Source organism: Catharus ustulatus, chromosome 22, assembly GCF_009819885.2.
Source record: "Catharus ustulatus isolate bCatUst1 chromosome 22, bCatUst1.pri.v2, whole genome shotgun sequence".
In the NCBI taxonomy this organism is placed as follows: domain Eukaryota; kingdom Metazoa; phylum Chordata; class Aves; order Passeriformes; family Turdidae; genus Catharus; species Catharus ustulatus.
The window spans coordinates 3,105,241-3,127,194 of NC_046242.1; the positions used below are offsets into that span (position 1 = coordinate 3,105,241).

The 21,954-nt window shown below is 46.4% G+C and overlaps 1 protein-coding gene across 1 annotated transcript in view; it reads right to left on the reverse strand.

Annotated features, from left to right (window-relative positions):
• VPS53 (VPS53 subunit of GARP complex) overlaps nucleotides 1-21,954 on the reverse strand; it is a 60,882-nt gene that overhangs the window by 3,036 nt on the left and 35,892 nt on the right. Inside the window, 8 exon segments of the mRNA XM_033078179.1 lie at nucleotides 2,239-2,376; nucleotides 4,571-4,640; nucleotides 9,322-9,470; nucleotides 14,140-14,218; nucleotides 17,426-17,508; nucleotides 18,332-18,479; nucleotides 19,907-20,024; nucleotides 20,027-20,148. Coding sequence (XP_032934070.1) covers nucleotides 2,239-2,376; nucleotides 4,571-4,640; nucleotides 9,322-9,470; nucleotides 14,140-14,218; nucleotides 17,426-17,508; nucleotides 18,332-18,479; nucleotides 19,907-20,024; nucleotides 20,027-20,148 — 907 coding nt within the window.

The window sequence follows — 21,954 nt, forward strand, 5'->3', positions numbered from 1 at the left end:
CAAAGAGCAGCAGGATCTGTCTGTGGCCTGTGGGCTGGCAGGCACTGGGGCATTGTTAAAGCTCAAGATTTGATCATGTTGCATGGGGAGGACAAGCTGGGAGTCGCTCAGGGGACAGCTCTGGCAGTAGTGGTGACACTCACAAAGTCCCCAGAGATCAGGCAGCCTGGACACAGTCCAGAGCCTCCCTTTGGCTGCCTCCTGCTCCCTCCTGCCTGCAGGACACACAGTGTGTCACACAGGAATGTGACAACACTCTGTGGTCACTCCCTGGGTCCCCAGGACAGCCTGGGCCAGGCTCTCTGCTCTGCAGCTCTCCTGACATGTCACCATGGGTGAGCAGTGCCACACAGCCCCTCTGTGCCTGGGGTGCAGCTCCTCTTGGACACTCCTCTGGAGAGGCTGGGATGAAGGATGGGAACCCCCCACCAACATCTGCTCAGGAGCAATCATAAAAAACAGGAAAAAAAATCAGAATAGCCTCAAAGCTGGTAAGATGATCCCTCAGTGATGTGCTTAAGCAACAAGCTCCACAGAGAACACATCTTTTGATAATGCTGTGCAGCCAAACCATCTTTCTGTGTATGTGTGTGTGTAAATGGACAGAAACAGCACCAGACCAGACTGTTCCCTGTCTCCAAAAACATTTCCATATGTTTGCACTGACCCAGCTCACCCCACACTGTATTCTGTCACCAAGACATTTCTTTCTTTCCCTGCACTTCAGACCACTGAAACATCATAGCCATGTATACACCTATAAATCCTTAATTTACAGCCCTTGTAAAATCTTCAGCCAAGATGAAAAGCTGGAGCTTCAGACAGCACAGCCAGAGGGGAAGGGGAAGAGCTCTGCAGGGTGTGCATGGCCCAGTGCCCTCCCCACTCCATCTGTGCCCTGTGGGGCTCAGCTGAATGGCTTTGTTTGTGCTGCCCATGGGCCCAAAGTTTGTGTTCCTGAATCAGCTGCCCCAGGACAAGCCTGGGAACACACACTGGGAACACACACTGCAGCTCCCAGTGCTGTTAGCCTGAGGCTTTGGATTTGGAGTTACTCTGACACAGAGCCCTCACCTTGGGCCAGAAGAGCTTTGTGCAGCAGCAGGGCCAGCATGGGCTGTGTGACACAGCCTGGGGACCTGCAGCACTCCATGTGCTGCTTTCCTCTCCAGTGTCATGCTAAGGGTAGACAAATTAACTCCATTACTCTTCTGACCTGTTCTGCACACAACAGGCACCAATCTTCCCTGCTCTTCCTGCTCCTGTTAGCACAAACCATGACATTTTTATCCAGGTCATTCCTAAGAAAATTTAGCCTACAATTCACCAACATCTCAGTCACCTTACTCCAAGAGCCAATGTCTGAATGCAGAGCACAGGCTCAGCTGTGACATTCCCCAGGGCATGGGAGCAAAGCCATGCTGAGCAGCAGGTGAGGAGAGCTCAGGCTCCTCACCCCCCCTTGCCTTGGCTGTGCTTTACAGGAGCCTCTGGCTGGCAGCTCCCTGTCCTTCCTGACCCCAGGTCCCACTGATTCCCTCACAGGAATGCCTTCCCAGCATTGCTGGCCAGCAGGGGACAATCCCATCACCCAGGAGGTCACAACTGTACAGCTGCCACAGCTTCTCCTGGGATCAAACCTGACTTCTCACTCCAGCACCAACTGGGAAGGGCAGATGGCTTTGCTTGCTGCTTTTTACAGAGACAACACACTGCTTTTGGGTCATTTTCCAGGCACCAGGTCTGGAAAATGAAAAAGGGCTCTGGTGAATACAGTAACCCAGACATGTTTGCACTGGCTGTTGCACTAGACAGTAAACAGGTGACTCAAGCACGGCTTGGCTCCTCTGCGTGACAGAGTCTGCACAAAGGCCTGGAGTAACCTGAGCCCTGGGGTTTGCCCCACAGCACACACTCAAGGATGCAAACTCTGATTTTCACAAGCTCCTGAGGCAACCTGGAGCCCCAACTCTTCTAGCAAGCAGAACTTGAGCCTTTGGTTGCCTTGAAAAGTGAGGGTGAAAACTCAAAAGTGGTATTAGAAGAGAGTGGGGGCAAACCCAAACCAAGGGAGAGAGCCAGTTCTGTGGAGCAGCTGGCAGAGCCCCCAGGCAGGCTCACAAACGTTCATGTGCAATTGCAGATTGCTGCATTCAAAGGAAGGGCCCCCTGGAATTTGCTCACTCTGATTCCCAGTCCAGCAGTCTGGCTGGCAGGTTATCAAAAGTCTTGAGTTACCTTCAGGATCATTTCAGCCCGAGTCATGCCTTTCACCACTATCTTTGTGTAGCTGGCAGGAGCCTTCCTCACCACCTGGGAGCCAATGGAGGGCAGATCCAGGAGAACCATCTTCAGAGAGTGAGTGTCCAGCAGCAGCTGCAAGAGTTAACCACACTCTGTTACTCAGGCTCCTTCTACCAAGATCCACCAGCTGCTGTAACCCAACTTCCTTAAAAGTTCAACACCTCCCACACTGAAGAGTTCTGGTGATTGGGCTGCAGGAGCAGGAGGGACTGACCCTTGTATCCCACACTGAAGAGTTCTGGTGATTGGGCTGCAGGAGCAGGAGGGACTGACCCCTGTGATGACACTTCCATGATCACCCATGGTTACACATCAGCATCGTGGTTGATTTTAACAGAGCACTGCTCTGCTGACTGCAAATCACTCATGGCAGCCCAACATCTGGCACATCAGGCACAGATTTCCAGTCCTTCCCCCCCAACAGTATGAAGTGAAATAATCTTGATTACCTGGAGCTGTACCATGATTTAGACACTGAGGTCAAATGAACTAACACCACACTTCCTCCTGCCCAGCCACCCACGGTGTTCAGGTTTTTTGCATTTTCTCAACCTCTTGATTGGGGTTTCTTTCCTTAAAAACTGTCACACAATAGAGCTACACTGAGAACTAATCACAGCCTGGTTGTTGTTTGTCACTACCCCAGCAATTAAATGAGCAGCACCCATGAAATTGAGCCCAGATAGAGCAGCACTGTCTCATGACAAAATGCTGTGGGTTAGGGCTCCTTAGAGCAAAATTATCCTGAATACCACACTCCTCTGATTGCACAAGTATGTCTGGAGAGACAAGACCAGTGAAGGACAGAAATCTGAAATCAAACTATTGAAGAGCAGCCCAATTTATTTAGGCAGCAGTGAGTGTGAAAGCCTGCTGGGCTGTCAGCACCCCCAGAGCATTTCCTCAAAACAGAGCTGGGGGACACAAAACACTCTGGGCACTGCAGAACCCCCAGCAGTGACCACAGCAATGTGGATGCTGGCCTCAGCACGTGTGGGAAGCCAAAGGAACACAAAGGACTGGGCTGGGGAGAGGAGGAGGAGGAGGAGGAGGAGCAAGGCAGGTCAGGCTGGCTGGAATCTGTTCCTGTTATCTGCATGGTTTGCATGGTAAGAGCTGATGCCACCAATGTCCTCCTGGGAAGGCAGGAACCCACAGCACAGAAGAGCAGCTCTGGGCACCCTGGAGCTACAGCTCAGGCTGTCAAAGCTGGATTCCTGTGTGTCCATCCCAGAGAGTCAGAGATTCCACAGGTGGGGAATTCACATCTTTCCCACATGAACTCTCTCATGGCAACAGGAGTTCTGCAGCCTTTCCCACAGGCACAGCTCTTGCAGTCTCTGTCCCCTGACCCATTCCAGGTCCCTGGCACTGCTAAATTGCTGCCAAAGCTCACTGGGATGCAGAGTTGTTAAGTCAGAGAGGAAAACACAGAAAGCAAAACCCCACAGGTCTTGTTCCCTGCACTGAACACTGAGTACCTCCATAAATATCAGCCCAGTCTTCATATTCCAACTGTAATTATTAGCAAACAGCAGGAAAGGCTGTGTGCAGAACCAGAAAGGCCAGGAAATGTATTCCTAGGCAACATTTCCACCAGGGAGGAGAAAGTGGCATGGAAAGATATTGGTGGGTGACCAGGGTTCTGCATGCTGCAGAGAGAGAGATCAGCTGCTGAGACCTCTGTACCCAGGGAGGGATGTCCCACTTCTAATGACATGTATTCACTGGGAATCAGGCTAATAAAACCCTTCCCAGCCTGCTTTAGAGCAGCAAATTGGGCCTGTTATTCCCATACAGGAATATTGAAAGCTTTTAACATTAGACACAAGCCCACTGCTGGTTAATCACTTGAGAAGCTTATTTAAAGACAACTCCCTTTAATCACTCCCAGGTTATTGCTCATCACACAAGACTAGCAGGCACCAAGCTTCACTCATTTGCTTTCCATTAAGGGTGAGGAAGGGTTTGATGTAAAGCTCCTGTTTCGTTTTGCAGACCATCTTTGATGCCTAAAACCCAAGCAGCTTTGAAGGCACCCATTTGAAGTTCACAGCAGTCCCATTAGGGATGATTCTGCTTTTTTTTTTTCTGATTTTTTTTTTTTAATGAGCCCACAGGGCTAACAAGCTGTGTGTGCAGGGGACAGATGAAATCCTGCCTCTTCCAAATCCCATCCTCACAGAGCAGCAAGGTCCAGCCCACCTCCATTTCCTGAGCCCAAAACCCATCAAATATAACAGCCAAAGCACCTGTTCCTTCTTACCTGTTCTGCACCCACCATGCTGATAGGTTTGCATTTGAAGAGATGGTTAATGAACTTGGGAATGAAGGAGCTGCAGGAGAGATACAAAATTATAAAATTACATAAGAATATTTGCACTCAGCCAGTCTGCTGTGGTGACAAAGCAAGCAGAACCAAACCAGGATGGCTTCCACAAAGACACTCTGAGTGCCAGCTTCCCAAGCTGATTCCAGACATGTTAAATATACTAAATTTAATAACTCCAACCCCTAGGCACAGTTCTTTTGCATTAATCCCTCCTGATCTCAAAATTTATTGAGAAGCTGCACACATTCTCTAGGTAAATAAATTGCTATAAACTAAATATGAAGCATTACAGTGAAAGATCAGCAAACAAATTATTGTGCACCATAAAAACAGCAACACACCAGGAGTAGCCTCACTGCTCATGAGTGGAAGTATCTTGACTGTACCAGAACCTACATTTTCCTGCACATAACATGCATATTACACATTGAACTTGAGGTCCAGCCAAGGCTGGAGGTCTGCTGGGCCCTGGACACTCACACAGAGGCACCCTTCCAGAAAGCTGCTGGCCAACACAATCAAGACAAGAAAAAGTTTTGTGAAAAAGGAAAACACCATTACTGTATTTTACTGTCACGGATTTCAGGCTCAGAAAAATGAACTGCCCAACCAAAGAGAGCTCAGTGAGGATGGAAGCCCAATATTCACCACTTCAGAGCATCAGCTTTGGTTTTAGCTTGCTGCCTCTTGATTTGAGGCTCTGAAGCAGTTTGATTCCTCAGTGGAGAAGCAAAATACCCAGCTCGACACCTGCAGGACAAGCTCCTGCCCAACCACTCCACCAGAAAAGCTCAGGAGCTGCATGAGCAACAAACTCTGCCAGCTCTACACCACTTGAACAAGTCTTCCTCTTTGCTGCTCTGTTTTTAATGCACTCTGCTTCTTTCACATGCCCTCCTCTGGCTGAATGCCTGCAGGGCTCACATTTCCAGGACTTGCCCATGACCTGGTGGCAGCTCTTGGATTTTAGTGGCTGTGTCCTAAGAGAGTGTCAGCTGTGCTTTGGACTGAGGCTGCTCATGATGATGATCTAAATTCAGTGTGCTTTCCTCCTCGCATCTGTTAAGCTTTTTGTTTCCTCCCCACAAAGCAAGGAGCGTGGACAGCATCTTGTTTGTCCTGCCACCTGTTTTCCAAGCCAGGACATTCATTTATTTCTCATCCTTTCTCATGGAAGAATGACAAAAGTGTAGCTCAGGCATGGAGTGCCAAGCTGCTGAGCAAACCCAAAGGAATGGCTCAAGGAAGAGCCCTCACAAAGGTTCCTTCCCTTCCCCTTCCCTCAGACACAGCCACCACCTCTCTCAGTGAATCATTTTATCCTGGAGAGGTGTCAAGGAGAACAATTTCAAACCACTGCTGAGAACCAGCTACTGGGCTGCCCCAAGCAGCTTTGAATTTGGCCACCAGAGAAACAACCTTGGCAACAAAGCAGAAAGAGGAGGAGGAAAAGAAGCCCTGTCTCCTCTTGCACAAAAGCATTACAGTGGAGATTTAACCTATCTGTTTTAAAAGTCCATTTTTCAGGTTTTAACTAATTCCCAGAGGGCAATTAGAGAGTGATGAGCACAGCTGGAGCTTAGGTGATCTTAGAAAATGATAAATTGGCAGCAATTCTGGATGCAGCAGCTCACTGCTGGCAGAACAGTGCAAGAAATTAATTGTGCCTTTGATAGTGTAGGTAGATCCAATTGTCCCTCCCTCTGCAAGGACAGGCATGGAGCTAAACCCACATTGTGTATGAAAAACAGGGTGAGCCTTTCCTTCTGCAGGGGGGCAGACTGGCAGCCCAAGGACCCCCTCCCCTGTTGGTTTTAATCCTCTTTTCCATATAACCACACAAACTCCCATAGACAGCACTCTGTCTTGCATGGAACAATTCCCAGGCCCCTTTGGATGGCCACCCACCATCAGTGCAGAGGGGTAGGGTGACCTTCCATCCCCACATGCCTCTTATTTCACGCTGCCTTATTGGAAACAGCTTCCAACTCCAGCAGGAAGACAAGACAAACTGTAAGAGCCAAGGGCTGCTCTGGAATTATTTTCCCCTCCCCTTTTTTTTATTTTTTTGGACTAGCAGAGACCATCAACTTAACAGAAAAATGCACTGGAGCCTCTTGCCTAGGCTGGACTCAATGCCTGGTGCTCTCAGAGTCCAGCAGGCAATGCTGATGTGAATAATACGTGCATGTTCAGGGGAAATGCTCTGTGCTCTGAGTGCCTCTATTCCCTGCACAATCACAGCTAGATTGGATGCCAGAATTCATTTACAGCTCCAGCTATAAAACTGAACCCAGCAAAGCAGATAAGTCCCCAGTGTAATAATAAAGCAGTGCAAGGCAGATAAGGAACCCAAGGCACAGAAAGCACAGCACCCGAGGCTCCCACCCAACAGGAGTGGCTCTGCCAAACCTGAGTTTTCCTAATCCCTTGCACTGATGATGCATCAAGCACAATGCCTTGCTGAGTGAGGCACAGACAGACATGCAACCACAGTCAGTCTGTCTGTCTGTCTGTCTGCCAGCCTGAGCTACTGCAGGACACCCTCAGAGGTTCTGGTGTCGCTGAGTCACTGCAGCCCAGGAGGGTTTTGCTCTTTGCCATCCTCCAAGCTGGTGCCAGCTCTTCCCCAAGCTGAGCTCAGCCCTGAAACCTCCACATCACAACCTTCTCCCACCAAACTCCTCTGACTTTCCAGCTGGAGCACCTGGAAGGACACAGCACCCACCAGGCTTGGCTGCTGCAAACGGAGGAGCCGCTTCCCCAGCCAGGGGGAAACTGTTTGTTTTTCCTGTCTCTCAGTTCTAATCTCTTCCTCATTGAGGTCAGGTCACAGACTTCCCAAACACATCCCAGCATGGCAGCCATAGGCTGTGCTGCTGTGGGGTTTGATTTCAAAGGATAAGGTGCAGGCAGAGCTGAGCCCCCCACCCTGCCTGCCCGAGCGCCGCTCGCTGTCCCCGGGGAGCACGTCGGTCAAAACAAAGCAAAAATGACAAATTAGGTCAGAGGCTTGGTGCAATTTCTGATGGCCATTTTTCTTCTCTCCAGACTTGGCTCAGATCCTGCTGTTTTAAATTTAGTGACTTTAGCTGCCTTCTCCCCTGTGGTCCTGTAACTCAACACTCACGCTTTATACAATCCATTAGAGCTGAGAAGTGGCAGCTCACAAAGACACAGGCATTAACATGTGGAGAAGCACAAGGCCTGTTAAAAGGATTTTCAGCATCGTGGGGCACACAAAAGGCCAGGTATTCTATTGGCCCAGCCAGTATATTCCATAAGAATTCAGAGTTTCAAAAACACAAATGTTTGTAGGCATTAAAAAGCATTTTAAGTAGATTGGTGCTTCCTTATCACTGGGCTGCTTCTCCTTAGCAGCAACTTGCACAGATCCAGCAAAATCAACCTTCAAGAACCCATTTCACCCTTCTACATCTGATCCATGGCACAGGGAGTTCAGGACTGTGTCTCAATTTTCATGGGCTGCAGATCAGAGCTGCAGTTGTCTTAAAAAAAATGTTTTGGAGAAGAACAGTGGCTTCTGTGCTCAAGGATGAGGAGAAGCTTAGATGGGAACTTCACTCAAATCTGAGAGCTGTTTCATCTGGAGTTTACTTGGTATGTGCCTAGCAATAAAGTTAAAAGGGAGGCAACTAAGCTGAGGTATTAAGAGTGTGCTGTGAACAGCTGAATAAATGGGGGGTTTTATTTATCACATAAAATTCAAGTGTAACCACACAGAAGGTTTTCATACAATAAATTCTCACTGAGACAGCGTTTCAAACAGTGATTATGGGCAACATCATAACGTGATTTATCAGTAACTGCTCCTTAATACAAACCCCTGAGGACCCCAAGACAGAGAGGGGGATGAAATTCAGGAGAGCCTCCCTGCTGTGAAAACTCCCAGCTCCCAGGATAGCTGCTGCATCCCACCCTGCTGAGGCAGGAGCTGCAGCTCAAATCTCCAACCCACAGTGTCCCTGCCAGGCCCCAGAGCTTATTTCAGGGTGATTACCTTATCAGAGATGAATGAAATGTTCAGGTATTTCAGAGTGACACATGACACGCACGCCACTGCTCAAGTCCACCAGCATGGTCACATGCAACACCAAAAGCAGCAGCTCCAGCTGGCACAGCCCTCCCGAGGGTTTTTTCTTGGGGCATTGCCATGTGGAGCTCAGCTGGCCACAGGCACGCAGGGAAGAGCTCAGAGTATCTTCCCAAAAAGTGAATTTTTGTTTCAGACACAGAGGTAAAAGTTTGGGTGCCCACCCTGAATCCAGCAGCAAGGGGCAGTTCTGTCTCATCTGCCATTTCTTTCATGCTACTCAACTTTCAGTGACTTGCCAGGAAGATACTTTAATACCCCCAACATTTAAACATGAATTTCCCTCCTGACTGAGCTATTTTTTACAGAAAAGCAGTTTTTAGATTGTGAAGGTAGAATATACTTCTCACACATGCCATCCTCACAGGGCTCAATGTAAATATTATTTTGAGACAAATTTCCCAGTACCTGGAAGCCCCATGGAAGAAAAGTCAGTTTTCCCACAGCAAGAATAATTTCTAAAGTCTGATATTCAAAATCTTTTAAAGATGCCCAACCCAAAACAACACACAGTGATCATCCCACTGTTTTATGGCATGACCTGAATAAACTGAGCATGTTGGTAACTCACTTTGCAAATTTGATGCAGAACTGAGTGAAATACTTCCTGGTGGAGGCCAGGTTGTCACGGATGATGGGGACATTCTGTTTAATGTGGAGGATCACTGAGGTGACATAAGGACTCTGGTCACCAACATGCTCCACGTTCTGCCACTGCATCTGCACAGAGGGGAAGGAAAAACAACCAAAAGTGACTGTTGAATTCATTAACATTCAAGCAATGGGTAAGGGAAACTGTACAAACTTCCTGCCAGGGGATCTCTAAGGAATCATTTAGAAACTGCCTCTGCAATTCACCACCAAGGTCAAGTTCTTCATCATTAAAGTCATTGAGCAAAACCCTTCCACAAGAAGACACAAAGAAAAACCAGAGCAGGGACTGTGACCAGTAACCCACACAAATAGGGATGACTTAAAAAAGCCTTTGGAGCACACCAGGCTGCTTCAATATTTAACAATTTCCAGTTTGCTGGGATGAAATGCCCATATAAATCCTGATTACAGGCATTTGAGAAAATATCTGCAAGCTTGCAAAGTCTGGATTCCTGTATGGCAGCCAAGACTTTAATACTGGTGAGACTGATGACAGATAGATGGAAGAGGTAAAAAGTCTTAAAGTCCAAAGCACTCTACACCAGTGCAGCTCACTGAAAACACTGCTGGTGTACAAGCCAGGATGCCCAAGTCCAGCTCTTCCAAATGCATGTAAAAAGTACAAAACAAGCAGAGTTACTCAACCTCCCATTTTGTTTTCATTTATTCTCAGCAGAACTTCAAGAGAACAGGCCCTGGGAGCCAGATGTGTGGCTCCCTTGACTTTCTCTGAGCCTGCTTTGCAGTACACAGGGTATTCCCAATTTAATTCAAGTGGAAAAAAAAAAAAAAAAAGAGGTGATTTGGTCTGGCCTGGCCTTGTGCATCTACCAGAGTTTCACAGAGGAACATGAGCATCCAGAAAAGCACTCAGAGCTGCTGCTCACAGCTCTGCAATGCTCTCCCAATGCCTCTGGAGTTCCTCATGCTGGAGATGAGACAGGAGGAAAACTCATAGGAAGTCAGGAGAGGAAACTGGGCACATATGGAAGATGAGTTTTTTCCTTTGAGGGGCTGTTTGTCCTCAAGCTTGTTTTCCCAAGCTCTGGATTTTGCATATAAAGTCTTTTATTCCTGGTTTTAATTTAATTTAATATGGCAACTTTGCCCCCTGCAACTCAGCTGACTCAATCCCATCCAAACAACATGCAGCCTAAGTGACTTAGTGGGAAAGAAAAGCCAAATTCTTTGCAAAACCACAGTGTCTGAGTCTACACATGTCCCACTGAAGCTGTCTTTATTTAAAGCAAACAAAGCAACCCCCAGGCTGCAGCTCTCCCATCAGCTGGGTGGCTGGAAGGGATGGATATCTCCCTCATCACCTGCTCCACAGAGTTTCAGAGAACATCCTGAGCTGGGACACACAGGAGCATCAACTTCAACTCCTGATCCTGCACAGACACCCCAACAATCCACCCTGAGTCTGAGAGTGTTGGCCAAATATTCCTGGAGCTCTGGCAGCTTTGGGGTTGTGACATTCCCTGGGGGAGCCTGAGCAGTGCCCCAGCACCCTCTGGGGAAAAAAATCTTTCTCAATATCCAACCTAAAGTCCCCAGACACAGCTCCAGCCATTCCCTCAAGTCCTGTCACTGATCACCTGCTTTTCATGGTACTGATGGCATCCAGACAAAATATTCTGTGGTAATGGCCAGAAAGTGGGAAGGCACTGCTGAGCTGAATTATTGCACCAACAATGAAAACAGTAGCTTGTTCATTTTGTTGGTCATCATTCCAAAAGCAATACTTTACAACCAAGCCTTTAAAGCATGAACAGTAAAAACAGCCCTTTGTGTGTGTGTGTGTGTGTGCATGTGGGTGTGTTTCACCCAAAAAAAACCCCACCCAGTAGCTGCAGAGAAAGGAATAGCACACATACTGAAAAGTCATCAAAAGAAATATGAGCCCAACTCTGCTGGTAAAGCTTTGTTCCTGTCGTTTTAAATTTATTCCTCTTTTTTCCCTTGTCCTGTGTTTTTCTTGGGATATCCACAGAGTTTACACACACAACTGGAAATGAGTCCAAGGAACAGGAGCAGAGAAATCTCACTGAAGGGAGGAGCCCAAAGCACCTGCAGGGCTGGGAAGAGCTGCTGCTGCTCCTGTTCTCCCAACACAACAAAAAGGAAAGAAAACCTGAGCACAACTGGGGTGCCTTGGCACTTCACAAAAAGCCACCAAAAAGCCACCCCAAAAAGCCACCAGGTGCTTCCCTGTGTCCCTCCAGCAAAGGGGCTGCTTTGACTGAGCAGAGGATGAATTAATTCAATTCAATAAATAATAAATTCAATTCAATAAATAATAAATTCAATCCAATAAATTCAATTCTGCCTGTTCCCTGTCCTGCCAGCTCCTCCCTGCAGTTCCTGACCTGGAGCTGCTCCTGCAGGAAGGGCTGGGATGGGAATGGGGAGCAGGGGGAGGTGACAGCAATGCTGGCCCTGTGTTTGGGGACACTGTACTGTCACACTCTGCACTGTCACACTCATCTTCCAGGGCTCCAACACTCTCCTGAGGGCTTTTAATTAGCAGCTGGCAGCTCTGATTGCTCTGCTCTGGGGGGTTTTCTCTGTGTGGAGTGGAGGAATGATTAAAGCCCTGCTTTGTCCACTCAGCTGTGAGGACACCAGGAGCTGCAGCTGTGCCAAAAGGTTTTAGGGAAATGTAAAAAGCCAGCAAGAGATCGATGTGAGGCACTAAAATGTCCCCCAGCCCCACTTACAGGAACAGTTTTACATATAAATGGATGCTTAATTCAGCGTGTAAATCAAGCCTTACCCAGTGCAAAGCATAAACCTAATTGGGGTGACAAAATCCCGTGCAGATTAGCAGCTCCCTCATCCCAGAGATTAAAAGGAAGCACACCAGGCAACGTGAGTGCCTGCTCCAGATCACTACAAACACATTAACAGTTCTTAGTTATGCAGAATATCACAACAGGGGGTTTAGGGCAAATTCTCCTCCCACCCACATCCCAGCTCCCATCCTAGAGTCTCATTTAATCATCCTACACCTGCTCTAAAGTCTGAGTAAGGATTATCACCTACAAATTTTGTAATATGGGGCCTTCTCAGCATTTACCATTTTTTTTCAGAACACACAAAGTAAAGAATCATGGAAACTGAGCAGCATTCCCAGCTGAAAGCAATATTCCTGATGCTGTTTTCTGTGTTAAATCTCTCAACGTGGCCTGCAGCCAAAGTGGATTGAGAGGTTTAAGCATTTCATAATTTACCTCTCTATTTCCTGAACATTTTTGCAAAGGAAAAAAAAAACTCCAAAGCCAGACTCCAACAAAGGACTGGGAATGTTCAGTCCTGGAGGACACCAGAGAAATGAAATGAAGTTAAACAAAGGAAGAGCCCTAATGGAGTATGGATCTTGGAATGGATTATTTCTTTAATATAGGCTGAAATTTTACATTTCCAAATACCAACCCTGTGTTTAAATAATTACATGCATTTTTTATTCAAGTGTCAGAGTAATAACCCAGCCCTGAAGGAAAGGGAGGAGAAGGGTGAAAGAAAAAAAAAATCCTCTTGCACCAAATCCAGGTCCAATAAAAATCACATAAAAGCAACTCTGTCTGATGCAAATAGTGGAGTGTGTGCACAAGTGACAAGTATTTATTTAGCTAATTTCATAACACTTAAACTTGTTTATATATCATCAGTCCCATCACATGTGCTGCATTTTACCAGTGTTCCAAAGACAAAAATAAATGGCCTACCAGCTGCTGCTTTCTCAAGGTTGTGGTTTACTTGGGTATAAACAGGCAGAGCTGAGTGATTAAATATTACTGGTTCAGCAGAGCTGGGGGGCTGCCACAGCACACAGGCAACACCTGAAGTGCTGAGCCCTTCCTAGTGGTGTTATTTGACTGGGCAAAAAAATCCTCTTTCCATTTGGAACCTGTACAAGCTCTATTACCAGCTGCATTCCACTTCAAATATTAGCTGGGGGTGGTGGGGCTGGTTACAGCTGGAATACATCATAAAGCAGAAAGCTATTAAAATTCATGGCAGTGAGACAGTGTGTTGATCCTACAAAAATGGAGCTCTATGTTTAATATTTCTAATTAAAAAGGGGGAGAAAAAAAAAAAGTTCAATCCACTTTTGTTGTCTTCACCTCTGTCTAAAGCAAGTCTGGGTTTTCACAATACTTTGGCAAGGAAACACAGCTCTGCATTTCAAACATATAAAAGCCAGCAGTGTAACTGCAACAAAATCCTTAAGCTGCAGTCATAGGGGCCTCTCCAGGAATGGCTCCATGTCCTTGAGAGGATCACAGAAGCAATAAGGCTCAATCTCAATTCCACATCACCTCCATTTGAGCACCTCCATCCATTTAAGAGCCCCAAACAAGCAGCCTGGTAAAACTCCCTGCCAAAAAGGACAAAGGGGAGAGCAAACGTGAAGGTGGATTTGAAATCTCACGCTGACAAAAGTTTTTCCAATTTTAAATGCTCTCACTGGCACTGGGAGTGGAAAGAGAAAGCCCTGAGCCCTTATTGAATGTTATTTCATTGTCTGTAGGTTTTAATGTGGTGCAAAAAGCCTGAAGCTCTAATCTGAATAATAAGAAGGTTTGGAGTGAGGGATGTAATTATAAATACAGCAATTGCTGCTCTAAAAAGTCAGAAAAAAAATCTGAGTAAAAAAATGTATCAGTAGTGAAATCAAGCAATCAAAGCACACAGGAACTCCTCATGGATCTTCCTGAAAATCCACCCCTACCTTGCTCATAGCAGTCAGGGCAGGGTCACAGGCTGCATCCAGGTCCTGCACTAACAGCTGGATGCTGTTGGAGATCACACTGCAAAAGAGAGGCAAAAAAAAAAAAAAAATCAAGCATGAGTTTTAGAATCACAGTGAGTAACAGTGCCAGAAGTGGAGTGTTTGACTGTGAGAGGAGGAAAATCCTCTACTGGCTGACAGCAGCACTCTGATGTGAATGCACACAGCTACAACTGAGGAGGAGCTGGGAAATCTGCAGGGAGCTGCACAATGGGCTCCAGGGAGGGAGGATGTTTTTACAGTTGACCTTCCTCTGTTTTAACACAAATAAGGGGTTGGGGATCAAAGGTGGCAGATGCAGACAAGAAATCCCCAAGTATCAAGCCCAGACTGGGATTCAGCCTCAAATTTAATCCAGTCTGTGTAACACCAACATTTTATCATCTCTCCATTTATTCACAGCCAATATTCTACTGCTCACAGGAACTTGCACAGAGGATTTTAAAATTACATCTGCATGAGTTCTGTACCTCCCATGTGTGAAGATGAAGGCAGATGTCTTATTTACACTATGTCTAGGACTGCTGCCATCCATTGTTTGAGTTCCTGAGACATACACCAGACTAAAGGACACATTAGTCAAACACATTGCCCTCCCTCTTTATTTTTTTTTTTAACAGCATGATTTTGTTAGACACATTTAAGGCCACCATATCATGGTGTGCATAAAGGTGCAGCTGATCCTAAAACAAGAGCCAAAAACTCTGCCTGCAGCAGCTCAGACCCCCCTGAGGGGCACAGACCCAGCACTCCCACTGCAGACAGCTTCTGCTAGAAGCAATAACTGATTCTGTTTCACTAAGCACAGTTTTTAAAAACAGTGTCAGCTTTAAATCTGCCACAGATGTGTGTTTACAGCCTCAGGATTATATTTGTAAGAAGTGGATTTTACTTTTGCTCTTTCTCATGGTGGTAGCACAGATGAGAATCAGGGCTGTGAGAAATCTGGGCAATGCTTCCTCAAACCATCTTTCCTCCCCCTCAATGTCTTTGTGAAGCTTTAATAGTGAAGTTCACTATTCAGAACTGAGATATGGTGTCACCCACACTTAATTCTGACCTGGAATTTCTGACCTGTCCCTTCCTACAGCCCCAGCACATAAAGTCTGGAACAGATGCAAAGTAAAAGACTTCCTTCAAAGCAATTAATTTGTTTGTAAAGGCAAACTCATCCAAAATTAGTTGGAAAAATTAATATGGGAGATGAAGTGACCACAGGCTTCAAGTTACACCATCTAAAAGTTGCATTGGGATAAAAAAAGCTTGTGACTGTTTCTGCTGGTGCCTCTGCTTCTGCTGGGCACTACAGAATCCACTCCCTGGGGGATTCCACCAGGCCAAGGGAGCCAGACTGAAATAACCACCCCGTGGGCACAGCTGACTCCTGCAGGCTCCTGACTGCCAGGGAGGAACACAAAGCTCTGAGGGGATGGCAGTGACCCCACCATGGTGTCAGAAGCTGGGTCACCAAGTGCTCTCAACCTGGAAGGCACAAGTTGGCAAACAAGGGAGAGAAACCCAAATTGTCTGCACTTCCAAATGAACACCTGCTGTGGAGGGATGGTGGTGCAGCTGGGATGTGGTGGGAACACAAAGGAGCATGAGCCTGGTTCTGCAGGAAGAAATTTAAAATCCTCACCCCAGGCAGCAGAGAGCAGTGAGGGCTCCTCACACCATCCCTGAGGAGCACAGAAGGGATGGATCAGGGAGCTGAGGCCATCAAGGAGCAGAACAGCAACTACAGTTGCACTTGAGGGGCTCTCTGACAGGGAAAAGATGGATTTCTACATTTACATTATTAATTTTTCTTTTCTTAAACTTCAAGAAGAGTTCCTAACTTCTCCCCCTTTCCCTAAAGAATCTTCTCTGTCACCCCAAGGATAAAACCCTTCTTTTCTACACATTTAGGGTGGTTCTGCACTTGCCTTTCTCTGAAAGAAACACTTTCCAGGGTGCATAAACAGCATTTTATCACTTATTTTATGACTGTGCTAACAAGACATCAAATCCCAGAAGAAAACTTGTTTGATGTTGAATGAGCCAACGCCAGCGAGGTTTATAGCTCTGACTTACCCTGACAGAAGGCTGGACAAAGCCCTCAGCTGGAACAGAATGAAAGTCAATTAAAAGCCTTTGTTACAAGATACATCAGCCCTGTCAGCTGGACTTTAAACCTGTCCAAAGCAGCAAACGTGAGCTATACATTAAATAACTCCAAACACTTCACATTGGCTGTCTGGGACCAACCACCTCCAGAGGCAGCACTGTGGAAATCAAGCAGCCACTCCTGCTGACAAAACTCACCCTCCACTTGTCCATGATAAGAAATCCCCATCTTCTGGCACATTTTATTTTCCTTCCCGCCACCTTGCTTGTTTTGGCTGAGTGGACACAGCAACCCTGAATTTCAGGCAGGGATTCACTCTAAAAAAGGTCTGAGAAGAGCCCTGAAGGGAAGGGAGTTTCTGCAGCCTGGAATGGAGCCTGGGACCATGTGAAAGAGCTGGATGGAGATTCAGTGGGATCCTGTCCACTGCAGCAGGAGGAAGTCTTCTGAAAAAAATATCTCACTGCTATCTGGGCTGAATCTTAATTTTAGGGAGCTGGTGACAGGGATTATCTTCCCAGTCTTGCCAAGATATTCTTTTGTCTGATATGAAGCAAAACAACTTTTGCCTCAATTTTCTTGTCTCAAAAAATACATTCAATCTGTCTGTCAGGGGTGGAGAGGAAAGGATGTTAGAGCAGAATATTTTTAGCACCGTTACATGAAAAGTAATTTTAATGAATGATAATCTTCTCTCAATTATAATCCCCAAATATAAGATTGGATCAGTCTTTTATGTCATCTGAAATGGGGTTTGATCATACTGACAAGGCTGCTGATTACCAGGGGGAAGTTAAAGCAGGAAGGAATGTACTGAAATAGCTTCCTTTCTTGAAATGTAACAGCCACCTCGCAGAGCTGCCAAGATGCAAATGATGTTTCAAATGGAAACTCACTATTTCCTTTCCCTTTTCCAGTGCTCTTGTTCCTTTGGCTTGCACCATGGGGAGCAGCTACAGTGCTAGTGCTGCTCTTGGAGCAGCCAGGGGATCCCATTCCCTCCCAGGGAAGTGCCCAGGCTGTGGATCAGGGTGGATTCCCAGCAGGATCTCAGGATTGTTGCTGCTGACAAAAGGGGATTTCTGACACATTGTGGGAGGAGGTAAATGCAGGACATACATGCTGAAAGTGTCCATCTCTCCTGTCAGGTTGATTCTCTCCATTAGGCTTGCATCCACTTTTTCTTTGAGCTTCTCTTCCAACTGTTGGGAAACAAAACAAGCAACAGGGAGATCAGGTTTCGAACTCGAAATAATCGTATGCCCTGGAAAGGTCAGCTTCTTCAAACTTAATCTGTGACCAAACTATATCCAAAACTCAGCCAGTGGCACTGGAAATCCTTCCTTCTTGGCACCCCAATCTGCCAGGATGGGCCATGGTGGCTCCATGTCCTCAAAGAATGAAAGCTCCAAGGTCAAATATGTAACTCTAGCATGACATGCTGCCGTACTAGCTTAACTGTGGCATCTGTCCTGCTAATAAAGATGTTTCTCAACACTCTGCCTGTGCCCAAACTGCAGAGGAGGAGGAGGATTGCCAGACCTAGTGGTGGAGAGGCCTGGATACAGCCAAACATCACAGCTCATTGCTGACCCATGGCATTTTGGAAGCACCTGAATGTAACGAGCGGCGCGGCTGCGAATCCCATCAGCAGAAATTCCTCCTCTCTCCACTCCACATTGCCCCAATATTTCATGCAAGTATTTTCCCAAAAGCATTCTGAATTATTGTTGTGCTTGTTTTTATGAAGGGGAGATAATGAACAGAGAATCTTAAAAAAAAAATTAAAAAATTGGTTCCAATCCAAAACAAGTAACAAGTAGAAAAGGATTGAACACAACTGATGCTGCAAAGCAGGGTGACAAGCAAACTACTTTTCACAGGAAGAAATAACAAAATCAATACTTCTTTCTTTGAAAATACAGATGGAATAAGCAGAGCTCAATAATCAAGATTTTTTTACTATTGTGGCTGTCCCAGAGCAGCACAGAAGAGGGGCTGGTGCCCCCTCAGAGCAAAACTCACCTGCTGGGTGGTGGCCAGGCAATACTCTGCAGTACTCAGGATGCTGCAAATCAGGCAGAGCTCTTCTAAAGTAAACTTTGCCACCTCAGAGCCTTCCTTTTCTTTCAGCAAACTTGTGATGGTGAGCCCACCACTGCTGCTGGTTGTCCTGAAAACAAAACCCAGCAGATAAAACCTGTGAGGTTTTGAGTGTACAGCCACTCAAGGTGCAGAATTACTGCTGGGTTTTAATGCCATAAAAAGGCTTTGTGACCACAAACCAACACCCTGTGCAGCACAGGACATCAACCCATAACTATAATTTTGGTGAAGGAATTTCTTTTACAAAGAAATTTGTCCCAGGTCTTCAAGCAAAGGACAACTCACTCATTGACAAGAAAATAGATTAGGATGCAAGGAACACAGCCTTCCCCAGGTAGCTTCACCTCCACTGCCAGTTATCCAAAATTTAATTAAAGATTACAGAAGAATCTCAGAACTATCAGGAAACTTGTCATATTTATCTCTGCAGCACTAAACAGCTGTCCACATGCATCTGAGACTTTGGCAAGCTGTTTTAAAAGCTGATGGTATCAACAAAGTAAATTATTAAAAATGTTCCTTCCCCTCCACTGTCTTCCAGTGAGCAACGTTCATGTATCAACAAAGAAAGACTCAGAGCAGTTTAGAGGCAGGAAATTCCCTACCTCTCAACTCTTTATAATCCAAATCCATTAAAAAAAAAATAGGACAGTGATATTTATCTTGGACAGTAAAAATGGAGCACTCAAAAAAAAAACGTGGATAAAGAATGCAGCTGAGGTCTGGTGGAGAACACACATTAAATTTATCTTTCCACTTGTCTGGATGGAACCCTCTCCCCCTTGCATCTGTGAAAGATTTTACTGGTTTCAGAAAGTCATTCTGCTGCTCTGCTCCCAGGTTTACAAAGGAAACAAGCTGAAGATGTTAAATAGCAAATAAAATTATCTGCAGTGGAGTTTTGGCAACATCTCAGGAGCACCTTTAGCCTGTGCACTGATACATATTGGTGCAAACTCATTATGATTTCTTCTCCTTTCACTGGATTTATATCTACAGATCTTATTTATACAGAGATAAAATGTTCCAGAGCAGAGGGAGGCACAGGGAAGCACTTGAGCATCTCACAAATAAATCACCTTCATTATAAATTACCATATAGATGATGTTGGGTTAAGGCAGCTGAGAATCCCAGGATGAGCTGGTTACCCAAGCAGCAGCTCTGAAAGCCAGGCCTCTCTGAAGAGACTTGGGCTGGCATTTCAAAAGGAACTTCAAGAAACTGCAAATCTGGCTGCTAATCAAAGCCAAATATGAAGCTATTCTCCAGGGGCTCTTAAAAGAAAAACAATGTGTGCCTGCCCATTCGCTCTCCTGCTTTTTTCTCTGTGCAAGAAACTGAAATTTGGAGAAAACCATGAAGTAATGGAGTGCTCCTGCTGCTACCTGGGGTGTCTGAGGGAAATGAGTGTTCACAGGGATGTATTTATTAATTATCTTTACAAATCATCTGCTCCTCAGCAATGTCTGCAGCACTGGGGAAGCCAAACTCACTTGGGCAGGTTTCCAGAGAGGATTTTCCAGGCATATTCCCTCAGGTACTTCTGGAAGATGGTGGTCAGGGCTATCATGGGCTCCCCAGTGCTGAGCTGGGAGCACTGCACCATGCATTCTTGTAGTACACAAAGAGGTCAGCACAGCTGGGCAGGACAGCTCCTCCTTCATCCACGTTGGGCTTGGGGGGACCCTGAGCCTTGAAGTCAGCCACAAACCTGTCAATCAGCTCACCCAGATTCCTGGTGTGGGGAAAAAAAAAATATTTCAGTCTGTTGAGGGAGGAATTGGAGTGAAATAATTACAGTGAGATGTCTGGTGACACCAGAAAGTTCAGCTGGGTATTCCCAGCCCTTCCTTATCTCTGTGCTCCCAGCACAAAGCTCACACAATTCCACAGCCCCAAACCTTTTGTACTCAGGAGTTTTAGTGGCAGCTTCAAATCTGTTCTCCAGCCACACATAAAAGCTCTCCCAGGTCTGCCAGGACTCGCTTCAGCACATTTGATGCAAGTGCATTAAGCCTGTGCTCAAGTTTCATTCCTGGCACCAGGAAAAGGAACAGTCAGGCTTCCCATCCCAGAGAAGACCTCAGGGAAGATGGATTTTGAAGGGATGTGCTCAAAATGCTCTGTGCCATTTGCCATTTCTTGGTCCCATTTGGATACCACCTGGTTTTGCACAACTTCACACATTCTTTAAAGAAGTTTTATTTCCATGAGCACAAAGTGCACTTCCTACTTAAGACTCTTTTTAAAAGCACAAAAAGCCCTCTCATTGTCTCCAGTGATTCATTACAGCATGGTCCTTACTCAAATATTTGTCTTTAGGCAACAATAAACTTCACTCCATCCTTTCACCAGGACTAAAAGGCTTTTGAGCATGGCAGAGGGCCAGAGGCATCAACACAGCACCAGAGAATCTTCTGATCCTGGGGAGCTCCTCTGGTCCTGCTCCTCCAGAGGCAGCACATCCATGTCAGAGACCAAGCTGAGCTGAATTCAGCAATAAACCTCCTCCCCAGACACACACACACACTCAGCTTGGCTGTTGGGAAACAGCTTTTGGGAACACTTGCAGGTGAGAGAGGTGCTCTGCTGACCAGAAGGAGTTCCTGTGTTTTATAATTCTATTTTGAATATGATCTTGGTGCAGCTCTCCCCTTCCCCTGGCACAAAGCTTCACCCCTCTGAGGGAGGGATGGCTGGGCTGTGGTGATGCTGTGGTGATGCTGTGGTGATGCTGTGGTGTGTGTGATGCTGTGTGATGCTGTGATGTTGTGGTGATGCTGTGATGATGTTGTGATGATGTTGATGTTGTGACCATGCAGGGCTCCCAAGGAGAAAGCCAAACCTCAGAGAATGGCTGAGACTGCAGCACATTCTCACCTCTGCCAGTGAAAGGGACAAACCTGCCAACAATGACAACTTTCCCCCAATTTCTAAATTTTGTTTCCCTCTTGTGAGGAGAAAACCCCTCTGATTCCAGCTTAGCAGAGAACCCACAAATCTCTTCCCTGATAACTCAGAGGTTGCTGCTTCAGAATGGGTAAGCTCCTACCATAGCTGATCTGCTGGCCCAAACTTAATTCCAGAAATGTGCTTGGAATATCAGGACCCTCAGCCATGGAGCAACACTGGTTGGCTTTAGGGAAGCTGTTTCCAGGACAAGCAGCCCCTTTTTCCATGCCTACAGCTTGAGCACTGCACACAGCTCTGACCCCACACTCACAGCTCCTCAGCTGTGCTCCAAGCCCTGTAAAAACACCAGGCTGCTGCACTGATGTGATAAATCTCCACCCTGGCAGCAGCAATTGAAGGCTGAAGTGAAGCATTGATTGTGTTGGGCCCACAGAGAAGCAGAATTTCCCTCCCTCTGTAGCTGTAGCAGAGCCAAACAGATGGTGCTGCAGGAGGGCTCCCACGTGCTGCAGGCTGCAGATTCCTGCAGCTTCTCAAGGAAAGAGGATGTGGCTCACTCCTTGTCAAATCCAACAGCTGCATCTCCACCTCTGCATCTGTGCTGGGCTCCAGCTGGGCAACAAAGTGG